General features: G+C 41.1%; 2 protein-coding genes across 8 annotated transcripts in view; both read right to left on the reverse strand.

The window, feature by feature from the left end:
• CABYR (calcium binding tyrosine phosphorylation regulated) overlaps positions 1 to 12877 on the reverse strand; it is a 27501-nt gene extending 14624 nt beyond the window's left edge. For 3 of the 7 annotated variants that reach the window (XM_036009207.1, XM_036009206.1, XM_036009204.1), the window contains exons 1-4: positions 10319 to 12877; positions 9512 to 9604; positions 5534 to 5706; positions 5385 to 5438 (exon numbers count right to left, since the gene is read on the reverse strand). In XM_036009207.1, the coding sequence (XP_035865100.1) occupies positions 5385 to 5438; positions 5534 to 5681 (202 nt within the window). In that variant the 5' untranslated portion in view covers positions 5682 to 5706; positions 9512 to 9604; positions 10319 to 12877. The other 4 variants (XM_036009203.1, XM_036009201.1, XM_036009202.1 and 1 more) reach the window with 4 other exon arrangements.
• Positions 12878 to 13201: 324 nt separating this feature from the next.
• Positions 13202 to 17047, reverse strand: part of TTC39C (tetratricopeptide repeat domain 39C) — a 97304-nt gene continuing 93458 nt past the window's right edge. Inside the window, exons 11-14 of the mRNA XM_028524726.2 lie at positions 16585 to 16682; positions 15171 to 15275; positions 14123 to 14161; positions 13202 to 13573 (exon numbers count right to left, since the gene is read on the reverse strand). Coding sequence (XP_028380527.1) covers positions 13484 to 13573; positions 14123 to 14161; positions 15171 to 15275; positions 16585 to 16682 — 332 coding nt within the window. The 3' untranslated portion in view covers positions 13202 to 13483. The remainder of the gene's footprint in view (positions 13574 to 14122; positions 14162 to 15170; positions 15276 to 16584; positions 16683 to 17047) is intronic.

Consider the following 17047-nt stretch of genomic DNA (forward strand, 5'->3'; position numbering starts at 1 on the left):
CAGGAGAGAATAGGCTTTCTGCTTAGGATTTATGAAATTGGATCAGAGACTCTACCTCCCCCACTCCCCCCAGTTTCAATTTCAGCTAGCACTTTCCATGCACTCCCCACACCCAGCACCACACTCCCACTGCCAAGAAGGACCTTCCATTTCCCTTTCCTTTGCAGCAGGAAATGACCTTATATCCTATCTCCATTCCCCCTCCTCTAAGGCTTATATAAAATAAAAACTTGGTTCTGCTATCTTTAGCTCTTAAATCAAAACTCAGTTCTTAAAACTCCAAAAAAATATTCTCTTAACAAAAACAGACTCCTGCAAAACTCCAAAGTTTTAGCTTCCTTGCTGTGAACTTGGGAAACTCTATGCCCAGTAATGACTTTCTTGCCCCAGGCTGTGTTTGCCTTTCCCCTAGAGCAAATGAATGTTTCAGTGGACAGAGACCAACAGAATAAACATAGGTTATGTGAAAGCAATACATACTAATTCGATATTTTTCAAAAGTATCCTTAGAACACTGAAGAATTTGGATTTTTGTAAACAATAGGGAGCCACCAGAGTTTCTGGGAAGCAGAGCAAGTGAAAATGTGTAAGGCACAAGATGTCCTTCCTTCATGTATTGACTCTTGTCTCACTGCTGCTCCTGACCTCATCCCTAGCTTTCCTGGCCTCATCCCTCCTGGTTGCCTTATCTGCTTCCCACCCAGAAACCCCCTCTTCTCTCTCTCTCTTCTTTTAGTCCTCACACAAGGACATGCTTTATGGATTTGAGAGAGAGAGAAATAGACATCAATGTGAGAGAAATATCCATCAGCTGCCTCTCGTATGCACCCCGACTGGAGATCGACCTGCAGCCTAGCTCTGTGCCCTGACTGGAACTACGGCCCTTCGTGTTATGGATGATGCTCCAACCAGCTGAGCCTCCTGGCCAGGGCCACCCCCCTCCGCTCCTAACCCTAAATCTGTGTTTCTGTCCCTTGTCCGACCCCAGTTCTTGACTGTGCCATTACTCAATGATTTACTTGCCTTCTTTAGTATGGACTATTCTGGTTAGTCTTACCAGAATAGGAAAGCATGAAGGACCTAAGTCCTCCTCCCAACATTACCAGATAATCATTCAAACCATTTTCAAACTTAATGGAATTCCTGCCTTGGTAATGAAATTAACTACCTTGCATAGGCAAATGCAAGACTTCAAGAAATAAAAGGGTCATTTTGGTACAATGCCTGACCTGGTTTAAGGAATCATCAGTACAGTCTCACCTGAAGGAAACGCCCTAGTAAGTACACAGTAGCACCACAGCGTCCCAAAATTTAGTACTGTTAGCCCCAAAATACATATACTCCTTGTTTGTTTAAAAAGGCATGACAAACTAAAAAGAATGTATAAAAATAGACTTTGGCATGAGAACTAAAAATATTATTATGAATATTTAATATCAATAAACTCAAGACACTATTTGATGCTACGCATAACTCCATGGTGCTGCAAGGGAATCAAGACCGGGCCCAGTGATCGGCAGCGGTCCATGACTGTCGTATGGCCCCAGCAATGTTCAGGATCGGTTTGAAAAGTTACCAGGGTCACTCAGGGATTCAGGTGGGCTAGGAGCTCTTGATTCTTCAAAAGAGGTGGTTATTCCCTCTCCGTGTTGGAAGCCAAGCGGGGCTGACTCTGGAAACTGGCCTCAGGCTCAGGAGAAGGGAGGGTGATGGGCGGGTTGACATCTCACTTGCCACTCGAGGAGAAACCAGTGACCTCTTCACTGGGTGGTGACAAGGTCAGAACCAGCCCAATCTGGGCTTCCACTTCTGAGGTAAGAAGGTGGTGGAAGGAGGGAGTGAAATAGGGGTAGATGATGTGGGGAAAGGAAGCTGAGATCCCTCTCCCTTCACTCTCAGTTCAAGAATGTAAGGTTTTCCCAGAGGGATCCTAGAATGTTACTCTATGGTGGGGAGAGCATGAACCATGCTACTAGGAAGATCTAAGTTTAAACTCTATCTCTACCAATTAATACTGAGAAGCTTACAACTTATTTAATCACTCCCAGGCATCCAAGTTCTCTTGAGTAAAACTGCAATCATGTCACCTACCTTACAAACTGAAGTGGCAAAATTATTGTAAGTGCCTAGGATAAAACAAGCATTCAATAAATTCCATTTCCTTCTTTCCCTAGAATATATTAAGTAGTGGCACTTCACATATTGCCTGAGTTTATAAAATCCCCTCAATTAATGATTCACTTTTATTAGAAACTCTCCTGAGAAGACTAAACAATGGCAGAGCTTTCATTGATTCATATGGTAGTGAGATCTCTTTAACCAAATTGTAGGAAAACAAAAGGAGGATCCAAGACAGTGCTTCACAGTGTGAGCTGCTTTGCAGATGGGCATGTGTGGGTGAAGTGCCACAACACAGGCTTGGACAGAGTCACAGGCCATTGTAAAGGCCCTAGGCTCTGGGAACTGGGGGGGAAAGATGAGAGACAACAGAGAAGTGAGGAGAGCTGGCTCCCATGTCTGTTCCTTCTCCTCCTCCCTCATCCATCACCTGACTCTATAAAAAATGTTGAAGTCAATGGAAAGATGGATAAATACGATTGGTCCTATGGTTAGGCCACCCCCCAAATGGGGCTCCTTCTAAGAAAAATCCCAGGATGAAGAGTTTAAATTAAACAAATGATATGTACTTATCTCCATGCTTTCCATGCATATGGCCAGCTTGGTAATAGTAAGGCTTCCAGGCAGTGAACTAACCAGCTCGGGAATAACTTTGGGTGCATGTCTCCCATGCTCATATCTGACATCTGGGAGATGAGTGGGGATCGATGCATGAGGGAGGGAAGTTAGCTCTTGCCCACATCACCAAGTCCCCATACCTGGGCTTGTCTTTGGGCTGATCTAGCCTCACTCATGCTGAAGAGACTGAAAGACCAAGAAAAAGATCCCTTGAATCAGTGCTCAAAGAACAGTTAACCTCCCCATATTGCAAGTCATTGAAAGCCTGGGAGAGCCTCAACCCTTGGGACCAGTACAACATGTAGGGTATTCCAAGTGCCACCACCCATATTTAAAACTGGGATCCACATAAGGGAAGTCCTATTAAGATGCCACCTGGCATTTATACCTTGCATTTGCTTTGTAGAGAACTGAACAACCATGCACCAAATTTACCCAGAGCTCCCACAGGGCTAGCAGTTGGAAAATTAAACCAGTCAGAAGGTAGAAGGATATGCCCATACCACGTGGAAACCTGATGGCACCTATACATCCCCACAGAGTCCCACTCTGGCCCAGAGCGATGCTCTCCTGGAGAGTTGTGTTGTCTCTGTGACAGGACCTGAGCTCATGGATGCTGGGTGTCCGTTTGAGATGGCAATGGAAGGCAAACAGACAAATGAGCCAGACTGATATTAGATGGTAACATTAAACTCTATATTTTCTGGTCATACCTCTATGTTACCTTCCCATCTCCCAGCAATATTCATTTCTACTCTACTGCCTAAAGAAAAGTTGTTTCTACAGCCAAACCGTGAGCTTCCTTCGGGGCTTATCTGCCCACTACGTCAATGTCCTTGATATCGGAAGCTACTAAAGGAGAAAAGCAGCAGACTCTCCTACCCTTACCTCTGCTGAGAGCAGGGCTGCTCCACTAGTTCAGTATGTTAATTCTGAACCCTGAGATTCAAAGACATTAACCTAGCTGGACCAAAATCCACATTGATTTCGTCTCCTAGCTAAGTTGAATAGTAGGTGAATTCTTCAGTAAACAAATTAGCCTCAAAGGCTACCATTTGCTGCCCTGACTGGTATGGCTCAATGGGTTGGGCATCATCCCGTAAGCCAAAACATTACCAGTTCAATTTTTGGTCAGGGCACATGTCTGCGTTGCAGATCAGGTTCCTGGTTAGGAATGTTGGGAGTGTGCAAGAGGTGACTGATCAATGTTTCTCTCTCACATCAATATTTCTCTCCCCTTCTTCCTCCTTTCCCCTTTCCCTTTCTCTAGAAAGTAAATAAATTAAAATTATTGTAAAGCTACCAGTTACTTAGCTTTCCCAATAAAGATTCACTGACTTTATCATCATTTTCTAACATAATAAATGGGCGCACTCCCATAGCTCTGAAACATAGCTCCTGGTATAGAGGGTGCAAGTACAAAGGCAATAATAGCCTTGACTTCCTGGCATGAGGAAGGGGGTTAGGGTCAATGTTCTAGCACTTGTCTGGATACCCTGCTGGTGGCTAGCAAATCCCAGACCTGTTTCCATGGTAAGTTGAGAATGCCATCAGGGCCCTTGCTGATGCCATGCTGGCTCTTGTTATTCTCAATCTCGCTTTCTGTTTTGGATGTCTCTTGCACTGCAGGTCCAAACTATCATGGTTTTCACATTTTTTCTAACATCTTATTTCTGATTTCTCCCTATCTTGTCTATTAGCAACACCAAAATGGCAGAGTACGAGAGTGGCTGAGACACACAGCTCCTACCTTTGCTTTCTCTGTGATCACTCCAAAACGCTGGTCTGGTAGTGCAGCAAGAATTATTCAGTTTATTTCCCACTCTGACCATGAGCCTCCATTTTCTCCACAAAATTCTACTAAAAGCTTTTATTTTTAATCATTCTTTTAGACATGTGTGCCTGTTCTTGGACCTTGACCAATACATGTTCTTTTGCTTTAGTGATCTTCCCAAATTTTCATCATGTAAACTTGGACTTTCTCATTTCTACCCCTCTGACTTTTTCATTGCTCCTCTGTCCATTCGGTTTCACATTCACATAAGACAGACATTTACATACACATGCATAAAACAACTTTTTTCAAAGAAGATATATAGCCTTCTATCACAGAGGCCCAAGGAGGCCACTTTCTATGAAAAGTCTCCCTCTATCATGTAGAAGGACACAGGGAAAAGATGGCCAGTGACAACTGATTGATTTCCTATCTTCCAACCTAGACTGCAGTCAAACCAGCATGGTGGGGCAGGAGTGCTTATACAACTTTCCTAAGTAATGTATTTCATTGTAATTAAGTCTTTATTACTACAAAATTCAATCCTCTTCAAGTACATGTACTTCCCAAAAGACAGTCCACCATACTGGAAAAATTACACTGTTTTAAGTCTCCTTGTACCAAATGGTTTGCGAAAGATGTTTCCCATTTTTGCCTTTTTAAGATTTAGAATCTCAAATGTCAGTCCCAACTTTTTTAAAAAAATCTGATTCAATAATAAAAAATAAAGCCTCCATTTGATTATTTAACATAAACAGTATGACTATTTAAACAAAATACATGTGGGCACTTTTCTTAGGTTTGAGTATGTGCTATTACTAATGCAATAACTTATAACTAGAGTTATTAAACCACTACCACTTGTGGTACTTACATTTAACCTGATGAAATTGTTTAACCAGATCTTTTATATCCAGAGAAGCATTCCCTGAAGGGATAAATACAGGAAATCAGATACAAAAATTTCCCAACTTAAAATGCTTTTTCATAGCAACAAATATATAATCTGAAGCAACTACAAACCTTCTCTAAATACAATGAGTTCTCTAAAGTAAACTGCTGCAAACTGGGTGATGTTCGACGGGTTGGTTTTGAGAACGGCTCTGCTGACTCCCTCGAGCAGAGTCTTGAGGCCATAAGGTACGACAAGTCTGGGCTTTGAAGAAAACATTTTGGCAGGATGTCTATAATCTCAACTGTAATGAAGAAAAAATAAAGTCTTATACATAGTGGATTAGTTTTTCTTAAAACATTTCTTATGAGTTAACTATAGCATCAAAGAACAAATCTATCTCCTATTGAAATCATTAGCTTTAGTTCTGTCAGTATTTTTTCTAGCAAAATGGGCTAATTCTTGATGGTAATTTTTTAAAAAAACACATTGCCAATAGCTTTCAACGCGCAGGTGAGTAGTCTAGTCCTGTTTACAGAAAGCCATGGGTAAAGCCCTGCTGGGAGCCCCAGAATATTAAAAACAAAGAACAAAAATGCAACCAAACAAATAAAACCTGTTTCTGTAAAATTCAGTAAATATTCTGTGCAAGAAAATGCCAAGAAAAATATATCAAGCTCATTTATCTGTGTTTGAACAACATACTTTCAACCCACACAGGCTCCGGCTTTTCTGTGCATGCATGAAGTAGAGTTACAAAGCAGGGTTTCTCAGGAAAATGTCCCCCCCCCCCCGCCCGGACTATTTTTCTAAATACATCCCTAGACACATTGATCATATTTAAGAATACATTTTTAAGCTTTAAGTTCTTTAAAACAACCAGAATAGGTATTAAGTTACACATAGTATTACACCACTCACCACCATGTACATCTTTCTCTATCTTCCCTTAACCTTTGCTCTAGTTTTTTCCTCTCTCTCCCTTCCCCCGATTTCTGGATTTTAAGTGGTAGCAAGGGTATTGCATGGTCTAACCTGTAGTTTCCAGATTTCCAGAGGCTGCCACTCTGAACTGTGTGTCCCTGTGTGTGTACATTGTTTCATTCCAAAAAACCAATTTAAGAAGGTTTACAAATACACATAAACAACAAAATTAAAAAGAAATCAGTCCAGATAAAGAAAAAAGTTATGGTAGGAAAAACAGGCTGAAGCTACAGGTAAGGTTAGTATTCCCATACAAGCTGTAGAGGTCAGGGTGTCAAATCAGTCCCTGAGCTACCAAGCAGGCATCACAAAACAGACAACGGTTAAGTGATTCAGGTTTCCTGAGATTAAAAAAAAAAAAAATCAGTTGCTTAGGAGAAGCAGAGCTATTCTAGACACTGAGACCCAAGAGAAATTTCTCCCATGGGTCCTCAGACAGAGGAGAGCAGCGTGTGATATAATGAACCATGTCCTCAACAACATCCCTACAGTAAATAGAGTAATGAGTTCCATGGGGTTAAGTGGCAGTTTAGATACAACAATTATATAGGGGCCAATCTCTAATAAAAAGCAACTAAGGTATCGTAGCATTTTGAAAGCCCATTTATTTTGCGCTTTTTTAAATAAAAAAGGTACATTTCATCTTCCCTAAGGTCAGGAAAAAAAATAAATCTGGATTGGCTAGAGCAATCCCTTTGAGAATATAATTAAATACACTAAATACCTAAATGAAAGTTTACTATCAGAATATCATCTAAAAGGTGCTTCACTGAATTAAACCACCTTTAAAAACTAGTAGGGCAGCTTTGGCAAGTGCAATACTAAAATGTTAAGGGACCCAGGCAGTAATTACATGTATGACACATACATGCATGTGTGTGTGTAATTCTTTTTTTAAAGGACACCCTTTGCACCCTAGCGTGAACAGATAGGTCATGTTTTGAAAGTGGCTTACCAGTAGCCATGATGGACCCTTTTCTGTTGGCATTTAGCAGTTGCGGCTACCAACTGCTGGGCAACCGGTTATGCAGTGATCCTAACATTTCTCAAGCTGGGTGGCATGCAGCGCCCTCACCCCACTCCTCGTCAATGTGCCGGGCCATTCAGTGCCCCAGGACCGGAACGGGCATTTTATATCGCAATCCCATACAAGGAATTGTCTACAAGTTGAGAAATACTGTGACACCAAGCGTAACTATATCAATCGGTGAAGTCACCAATACAGACATCCAAGGTTGTTGAATGTGATAATTTAATAATTCCGCGCCAGTCTCCTTTAAAGAATATTTATCAAAACCTAACAAATGTTACAACTCCAGCCCCCCCCCCCTCCCGTGCCAAACTGTTAACTTTCCTTTCCCCACTACCCCAAGGGTACCGCTTGCACAGGGAAAACAGTGCCTTTGGCTGAAGATGCCAGAGCACGGAATCGGAGCCACAGAGAACACAACCAGCACACACCACTCACTCCCTAAAGACCTACTCTGGGGCCTGTAGGCCCCGCTGGGTCTGGGCTCATTTTGCCCTTGAGTTTGGCGGAGCAGGCAGTTTGAAGTGGGAGAGCGGGTATCGAGTTGCGGTCAATTGGCTCAGGAGAGGCCGGGGAGCAGATGTGCCCGCCCGACCCCAAGGGCCGCCCCTCCGGTGGCGCCTTCCCCGACACTTGAAGAATACACCGTTCACCAAGACAACTCGAGGTCCTAACTGCCGCCTAACTGCCTCGGGGCGCAGGGAGACTCGCCCCACCTTCACCTTTTCGGCTGAGTTCTAAAGTGCTTCCTCCTTGCCTCCTAGCAGGCGGCTCCTGAAGGAGTCCGCCCCACAGCGGCTTTTTATACCCCGGGGGGACGTCAGGGCGTGCGTCACAAAAGCCCCTCCCCCGCGCGGCAGCTAAGGACAGCCTAAAAGAAGGTGTGGCCCCGGCGGCCTCTGCCAATGGGGAGCCGAAAAGGGACAAAGGCCGGAATCCCGTGGGCCAGGGAGGCATGCTTCCATGTTTTCGAATTGCCACGAGTCCAGGAGTAGAGCAAGGCAACAATCTCTCCGCTTTCGGTCACTCAACCTAAAATAAGTGCTGGTTTGTAAAAAATGAGAAATACATTTATAGCAGCCTTAGCTCTCTGCTACCTCCTCTCTTCTTCATACTACCCCCCCCCCCCCCCCCCATAATGTTATTCTTCACCGTTTGGAAGAACAATTTCCGACAGTGTACACCAGAAACACTAGTGTAAAAAGAATAATTTTACTTAACACAGCACTTTTCCTCTTGAGAAACTGGCCTGTGGAAAGCAAATGATCATTAATCCCAAAGCTTCCTGTTTCTAACCTGGGTTCCTGCAGTAGCTCAGCCGCAATCTATCCTCCCAAAACTGTATGTTCACCAGCAACAGGCTGCAAGTCAACAAGTACTGTACCATTATCAGCTCAGTTTTACCAAACTGAAGCAACGTGGACTCGTTTAAAATACCCACTCTCTGCTCTTTCACCCTTTCAGGCTCACATATTTGTACCGGGCATCAAACACCACCATAACCATCATGCTAATTCACAGTTACATGTTTAAAAAGCAACAAGAACCACTAGAAATCAACGATTAAATATTGGGGCATATATTTCACACACACACAAAAAAAACCCAAACTTCAATTCAGGAAGAATTAAGGCCTCCAGAGCCCTTTGCAGTAGAGGAGACACTGAAGCCCCCAAGGCTGTACTAGGCTACACACTGCATTTTCTGGAGATACTAATTCACCATTTAATAATTATTACCAAGTACCCATTGTTTGGCAGCTAAGCTCCCTCTCATGAAGATTACATTTTGAAAATAAAGGGCAAATGCTCTTTTAGACTTTGTTGTGGTGACAGGTTTGAAGATGGGGTTTTTTTTGTGTTTTTTTACATTTTGGTCCTTCATCACTGTCGCCAATATCACTTTGGTAATGTAAGTAAAAGTGAAATGAATGAGGCTGCCATGATGTCTGATGGCTTGGTTTACGTATCAAAGGTGTAAATGAGCTACTAAAACCCTCAGGTGCAAACAGTGGAGATTCCATTTATGGTGTCTTTTGGAATTAGAGACTTTTATGCTTGGGTAGCTTAACTTGGTCCGTCATCTTGACACCTACTAGCTGTTAGATGCTGTGCAGCGTACCTGTAACTCAGAAGGCGAGCCTTTACTCTTTCCACATTTCTTCAAAGTTGGTTTTGTCCAAGTTCCTCTGAAAATAAAATTGTTAAGGGTAAAAACATTTAACCAAAATTTTTCAAACCACTATATGCTGCTTTGATTTCTAGAGCTCCCAGTGATTTCATGTGGTTTCACAACCTTCTTGTCCTTGTGTCCCTCTTCTTTTCAGTCACTAGAGATCTAGCCAAAATGTGAATACATGAAACCAGTTCCCATTGTTCCCACCCCCACCCCCAATCCTTACTACTCTATGGAAGTCTAAGGTTTTTGCTGTGACTCTGAGTACTAATTCCCTTACCATTTGCTTCCCACTTGACTCTAGAGATTGGTCCTGAACACACCCTTGTTGTCATCTCTATGCCTTTGTCCACCAGGTCCAAAGCCTGAGACATCCTCCTCCTTCTCCTTTGAAACTCAGCTCAGGAACCTCCTAGTTTAGAAAGCCAGTGGGTTAGAAGCATTTCCTCAGTGGCCCCATGATATACATATGTAAGCATAACCTGGCTACATAACTCAGTTTGTGTTTGACTCCTCTCTCAGATTCACTAAATATTTACCAAAAGATAACACAGGGCAATTTTTTCTCTAATTTAGACCTGCATTAAAATCATCCCAGGAGATTGTTAAAAACACCCTTGTAAGTCCTGCCTAGAACCTACTGAATCAGAATCTCAGCAAGGACCACTCTGTAAAACTAAAATTTGAAAACCACTGGCCTGTGGGAGAAGTGTGACCCAGAGTGCACCTGGGTTACAAGTGTGTCGCTTCTATCTCATACCCCAGTCAATGACGAGCTAGGGCTCAGGACCCTTGCTAGTTCTCATCAGGAGGCCAAATGTTACACTGTGTACTGGGTACTTTTTGCACTTTACTCTTTTATGGACTAACTTTCCATTCTCTTGCTCCCCGTATCCTTTTCTGTCTCTTCTTCCTGTCTTCCAATTCTCCTCCTTCTACGATTATCTTCTTAGGATAACCTGGGTTCAGTGACACCTTTTCTTCCCACAAAATATAGCACCAACAGGATCCCCCCCCCCAAAAAAAAAACAGTACACATCACTACTTTGTGAATGTGTATCTCCATAGCTATGGAGCTATATCTGAGTACTTGCCACCACAATCTGGTTAAGGAAGCAATCAATCATGAAGGTTTACATAGCAAAGGAATAAACACACCTGTGTGTGTGTGTGTTAAAAATAAGGTATGGACTGTCTTTTCATTTAGTTGGCAGAAGAAGTACAAATTCTGTAAGTAATTGACCTACACAATGTGCAACAATAAATATTCTAATTTTCTGTGACATTTTAAAGTAGTAATTCTTTACTCAAATACTTATCTGTGCTAAAATAAAAAAGGTACCTAACCCAATAAAAGGAAAATCTTACATAAATTAACCACAAAGGTGCATATCATTAGACCATGCCTCCAAGGGTGTCAGATTACAAGTGTGTCCAGAGTACATAAAATATACATTACAAATTTCTCTCATTATAGGCACAATCTATTACAAAAATATACTTGACACTTATAAATTAGAAGACCCATTTGAGAGCTTCCAAAATAGGAAAGGGAAAGGAGTGATGCCAATGGTAAAAAAGCACACATCGATGCAAACAGTTCTGCTTCTATGGTTATTATCTTCATCTGCAGGGGGTAAAGAGCAGTTTACACCAAACTCGGTTTGCAGGCAGATCACAGTAGTTCACAGGATGGGTAAGTCATGGTATGCAGGCCAGATAGCTGCTGGAATCACTCAACTTAAAACATGTGCTCAGTAATCTAACGGTACAGTGGATGGCACTGTAGCTTTGTAAGAGTCTTTAGAATTACCATCTACACCTTCTTTATGCTCTACCACAAGTTAAGATACAAAAACCCCAGGGGCTATCCTGCACTAGACCTAGCAGAGACAATTTATAAACAGGCCTGTTCTTTAACTACTGAAGAAAAACCTACTGGATGGTGTTGCAAAGTCTCTATTCTGTTATGTGAACTCAACACAAACTTATTTGAAATACTGAAAACTCTACAGAAATAAGCATTTTTAAAAGCAGTTAGTACAGGAACAGTTTTTTAAGAAACTGTGAAGTACAGGCGTTTATGTTATCTTTTTCTAAATAATAGTTCAAACAACATTTGAACTGAAAATTCAAGAGGGAACTCTGAAGAAATTCATGATTCAGAAAAGCTGCACAATCCTGAGACGCTTGCCTCATGTCCTATTGCCAAGAAGAAAACAAAATGCCAAAAGGTTGATTCATAATGTTCTTCCCTTCAGATTAGATAAAACCAGGTAACCAAAATTTTTAGGCAGTAGTTTTTCCACTTCAAAAAGCATCTAGTTGGCTTCTCAGTCTCCTCACTCTCTGGATGCAGGGTAGCAATCCTTTCTCTCTGGCTAATGTATAATATCCATGCAGGATTCATAGCAGAAAGTGGATTAACACTTTGGAAGTGAGGAAACAAAGGTAGTTTAGCCAAAGTCAGTAAAGAATAATCATTTTAGTCAAAGAAATTACTATCCCCTCAAAATCAGATTAAGTAGATCAAACCTGCCAACATTCTAAGCTGCTCCACCCATGTTTTATTTTTAAAAGTATTAAAGTTCAGCTAAAAGGCTATTTAAATGACACCCCAAGATGATACATTTCAGTTCAGTATAAATTTTTTAAAAATATGACCTTAAGATTGAGCCAAGTTAGTCACACAATTATAGTAGAAACTCCTAAGTGACTGAGGTATTTTGATTCTTCAAAACCACAGATGTACAGTACTAAATGGACAAAGATGTAAATTAAATGACAATTAAAATTAACAACAAAGGATAAAAATAATTTTGAACCTCTTTTATAATCTCAAGTGACCTGAGCTAAGGGGAAAAGTATGAAATCCTGGCAAAAGATAGCCCAGTAAATTCTTCACCAGCAAATATTTGAGGCCAAAAAAAACCAAACCAAAACAAAACAAAAAAACCCTGTGTTCATTCAAGAATAACCTTTTCAAGTAATATGTTAAAAGATTTCCAGAAGTTGGTAATTGTACAATTTATCGCAAAGAAAGGAAAACTCCTAAAATGTAGGCATTTGTTTATCTAGTTATAGACTGGGCTTTCTAATAAGTTAGTAAAAACAGTTAAACCTTTGATTATAAAACTATCCTCCACTTGCTTCTACTTGGTTGACTTTCAAAGGAAAAAAATCACCACTTTAAAGCATTTGCAGACAATTTGGAGATAGATATTTTGAAGACACAACTTCAACTGAAGAGCAATTTTTTTAATAAGGAAAACATGGACTTCTGGGTTATTAACATATATTTTTACACTAAAAAAAAACTCGCTCCATGGCCCGGAGACCAGCACTCGACTCGCCGCTCCACTCACGGGGCACGCCAGTTGCTCTGGTGCCTGCGGTTCTCGGTCTGGACAGCAGGGACGGAAACATCTGGGCCACGGTATTCACAGGAGTAGTTGGACGGCAAAGTAAAACACTGGAAAGCACTTTTATTTTGTTCAAAACACAATATAAATGCTATGTCATGATACCGTTAATAATTTTACAGGTGCCTCTTAGTGTTCCCAGTCAGATGTGTGCTTAAAGTAGGCGTTCCTACAAGATCACAGGTTGAATATTTAGCTGGATTTTATTTTAAAAATAATAAATCACAAAACTAAAATGTTTGAACAAGGTCACTTAACCCTCTCCCCAGGTGGTTAGTCATAATTACTATTATCGTCGTCGTTATTACTTTTAGCTAGATCTTTACTATGTCAGCCTAACGGGGAAAATGTGTCCCTGGCACAGGTGGTTTTCAGAAGAAAAGCCGATCTTCACGTGAGCTGTGTCCTCTGCTTTTATTTTAAAGTGCGGAGCCCAGGTGGGAAGAGGCAGAGCGGGAACTCCGGGCCTGTCACTGAGGAACCAACTCCCTCAGAGAGGCCAGAGCAGCGTGGATGCGGACATGCAGTCTGTTTTCAAAGTCGTAGCCAGAGAAATCCTCCTGAAAGACCAAAGACAGACACTTACGGACTCTCTTCGCTAAGCTTTCTGAAAGACAGCAGTTTAAACCCCACTAAGTTTCGTACTTCCCAAAGGAAATCCCTCACACTCCAAAGGCTTTACATCCACTTAATTTTTTTCTTATTTCCCCAATGTTGAACTGTGTGTTCATTTTTAAAATGCCAAATGAATGTCATTAATGCTGTCTTTGTAAAATTTTCCTCACGTGACTCCTGACACAGTGGTCTTCGCTTATGCTCAGTGTCGGCTGCTGTTAGAAATTCTTAACTCAAGAATCTGGTTGTGAAATATCAAAAGTTATTTCCCAGATTAGAAGTGTTTATAAAGCAGAATGAAAGATTCTGCAGGACTGTCTTAGGGAATTTGTCATTTCACTTAAAACTCAAGTGTTTGCGGATTCAATTATCACCACTTTTCCTTTTCAGAAATACCAATCAGAACAATCAGTTCACAAACTTTCTTGAATTCAGACTCAAGTGCATGCTACAGACTTAGGCCCACTAGGAAGAGGGAGCGACGGTGTTTTTACCTTTGCTTGAAGAAGTAGAGTTCTGCCTCTTGCTGCAGTCTATGAATGTAAAAAAAATATTGCTCACCACCTGTATTTATAGAAACTCATGCAGAAAATGTTATAATAGGATGTGTTATTTAAAACAGTTCATAGTAGTCACAGAGGTGAGTCAATCACTCATTAAAGTAAAATTCCATTTTTCTTTAATATAGTGAGTCTACATAAAGGAATGACTTGAAAATAATTTTTCAGAATCTGCATTATAATCCTATAAATGATAACAATGTATAAAAATTATAATAATTTAAGATATTACTAAATGACCTAAAATTGGTGATAATTAAAAGGTTTATTTGAGGTTGGTAAGTTATAGCTCCTTGTATATCTAAGGGCTACATATTTAAGGGTTATGCTACAATCATTTCCATTGATTTGACTTAACTTTTAGAAAGTCCATATATTTGAAAACTGAGTTGAATTTACTAAAAATTAGAATTTAAAAAGCCAATATTATGCAACTGAGCTTCCAAAAGAAGGTACCAGGTAAATCTAACACTACTGAAATCCCATTTTTTCTAAAACCTGACCCATTATATATACATCTTCATAGTAACTGCCAACTTAAAGCTATAAGACATTCTAAAGTTTGTTAAGGAATCATCTCCATCATCCTCATTTATTCTCACTACTGTCTTTACCAAACTGGCAAGTTGGGAGTCTGTCCTCCCTTTTGCAGGTCGGGAGGAAGGCGTGCGGCTCGGTAACTTCACCGGCATCACACACTGCGGCCAACGGCTCAGCCAGAGTCATAAGAGCACAATTCTGTGCTCTTCAGCATGGCAGCGATCTTCCCTCAAACAAGTTTTTGTCCAAAAACCTAATTCCAGAGAAGAAATTATCTCCTAAACAGATAAAATTAGTAGCTTCTTGGACTTACCCTATGTGAAACAAAAATTAAAAACCAACACTATTTAATCAATTTATTTTAAAAGAAGGCTGCTTTGTGACTGCTCACTAGCACGTTTTTGGTGATGAATTTTATTTAAGAAAATATATAACATCTTACCTCTGGTTTGTCTAATAGAAGACAGCCAAGTTCATAGCAAGCATATGGCTGAACGTATAAATTATTCTGACGACACAACTCATCTTTAACAGCTCGCTGAAAGAACTGGAAGTGAGACAAATGTCATTGGAATTAACTGATTTCCCTAACTAGGCTCATCACATCTTCAGGACACAAGAACAGGGACTCATCCCACTTCTGTATTCTGTATCAGATTTCCTCTTCGTCCTGCATCTTCATTCCTTCCCCTCCACCCTCACCCATGTTTGAGGAGTGCTTGCCAGCTTGTCTGGTGAGCCTTCTCAGGACAGTGTTGCCCACCAGCCAGCCCCATTTGCACTGCTTATCTTTACAGTTGGCACACTAGCTTCCATTGGTTTTATTGATGAGGACATCTTTATCTGTCTCTAAGTCAGAACACCTGACTTTAACACCTAAAACAGAAAGCACACAAGCTAAAACCATCTTTTTAAAATTGTTTTAAAAATTTATTGATTTTGAGAGAGAGAGAAACATCAATTTGTTGTTCCACTTACTTATGCCTTCACTGGTTGATTCTTGTATGTGCCCTGAATGGGGATTGGACCTGCAACCCTGGTGTATTGGGATGATGCTCTAACCAACTGAGTACCCAGCCAGGGCCCAAGAACCATCTAGTGGCATGTATCTTGACTGTATCTAGCTGATATTTAAGCGTATGACAAAAATGACCTATTTAGAGCTATATAATAACTATTATACTCTACACTGAAATATCAATTTAAAATTAAAATTAAAATACAAGTACATCAACACTCCAGGATTTAAAAGCTCAAGACTCTTATTATTGTACATGAACTCTCAAAGAGTATTCAACATAACACTGGGATATACTTTAAAAAAAACAACAACCTAACAACACAAACAAACAAACAACAAAAAAAACCCTCAGAGAAATCCCTCCAACTCTATTTGAAAATAATGAATGGCTCTTTTCCACATCTTATGCACCCAGCGTATCCTAACCCGGCCCCCTTCAGTCACACACCAGTGACCTGCAGTTACAGAGACACGGAACGTGAGCACACACCGACCCACATGGATGAACACGCTGCCGTACTTATCTGAGGGTAAGACTTCGCTCCGCTCATCCAAAACTGTGTTTGCATTTCCTCCTCCTCCAACAAGACTGTCATATTTTGTTAAAAGCTAGTACCAGACAAATGGAGGCGGCTGGAAAGAGGTACTGTGGGAACCGGAGTTCCACTAAAAACCAGTATTAACCGTCGCCAACTTCTAACATAAAGTAGATACAGCCCACATTGGCATGGGGGGTCTGGCTTTGCTCAGCCCGCACTCGTTTCTCTCCCTCGAGAGCACATCTGCAGGTTCTCGCAGTTTACTTTTCTTAGCCACAACCACTGCGACAGTTTACCTGAACAGCATCTTCCGAGTTCCCCAGACATTTGTGTATGGCACCGAGAAGCAAATACTTTAATCCAACGACAGATGAATCATCCACTGCATGGCAGGCTTAAAGAGAAAAGAGCAGGAAGGAAATGCATTCACTTAATGCCTTAAATGCCATCAAGAGTTAAGTACACTTCATTGCTCACATGAACTCAGTTCAAAATTACGGCCCCCGAAAATCAAAAGGTTCCCCTTCCTCAACCATTAGTGAATGTCCTTAGTCAAAGAATGGCAAACATACTAACTTCAGAGGACCAGAAAAACTCAGAACTGCATCACGTGGTGACTTGTGAAAGCAGACAATCTGGAAAGACTTCTATATGGTTCCAACTATGGCACTCTGGAGAAGGTAAAACTGTGGGGGCAGGGACAAGGCCCTGGCTGCCAGGGGCGGGGAGGGAGGGTGGGATGAACCAGTGGCGCACAGG

This window comes from Phyllostomus discolor, chromosome 9 (genome assembly GCF_004126475.2).
Source record: "Phyllostomus discolor isolate MPI-MPIP mPhyDis1 chromosome 9, mPhyDis1.pri.v3, whole genome shotgun sequence".
Taxonomy (NCBI): Eukaryota; Metazoa; Chordata; class Mammalia; order Chiroptera; family Phyllostomidae; genus Phyllostomus; species Phyllostomus discolor.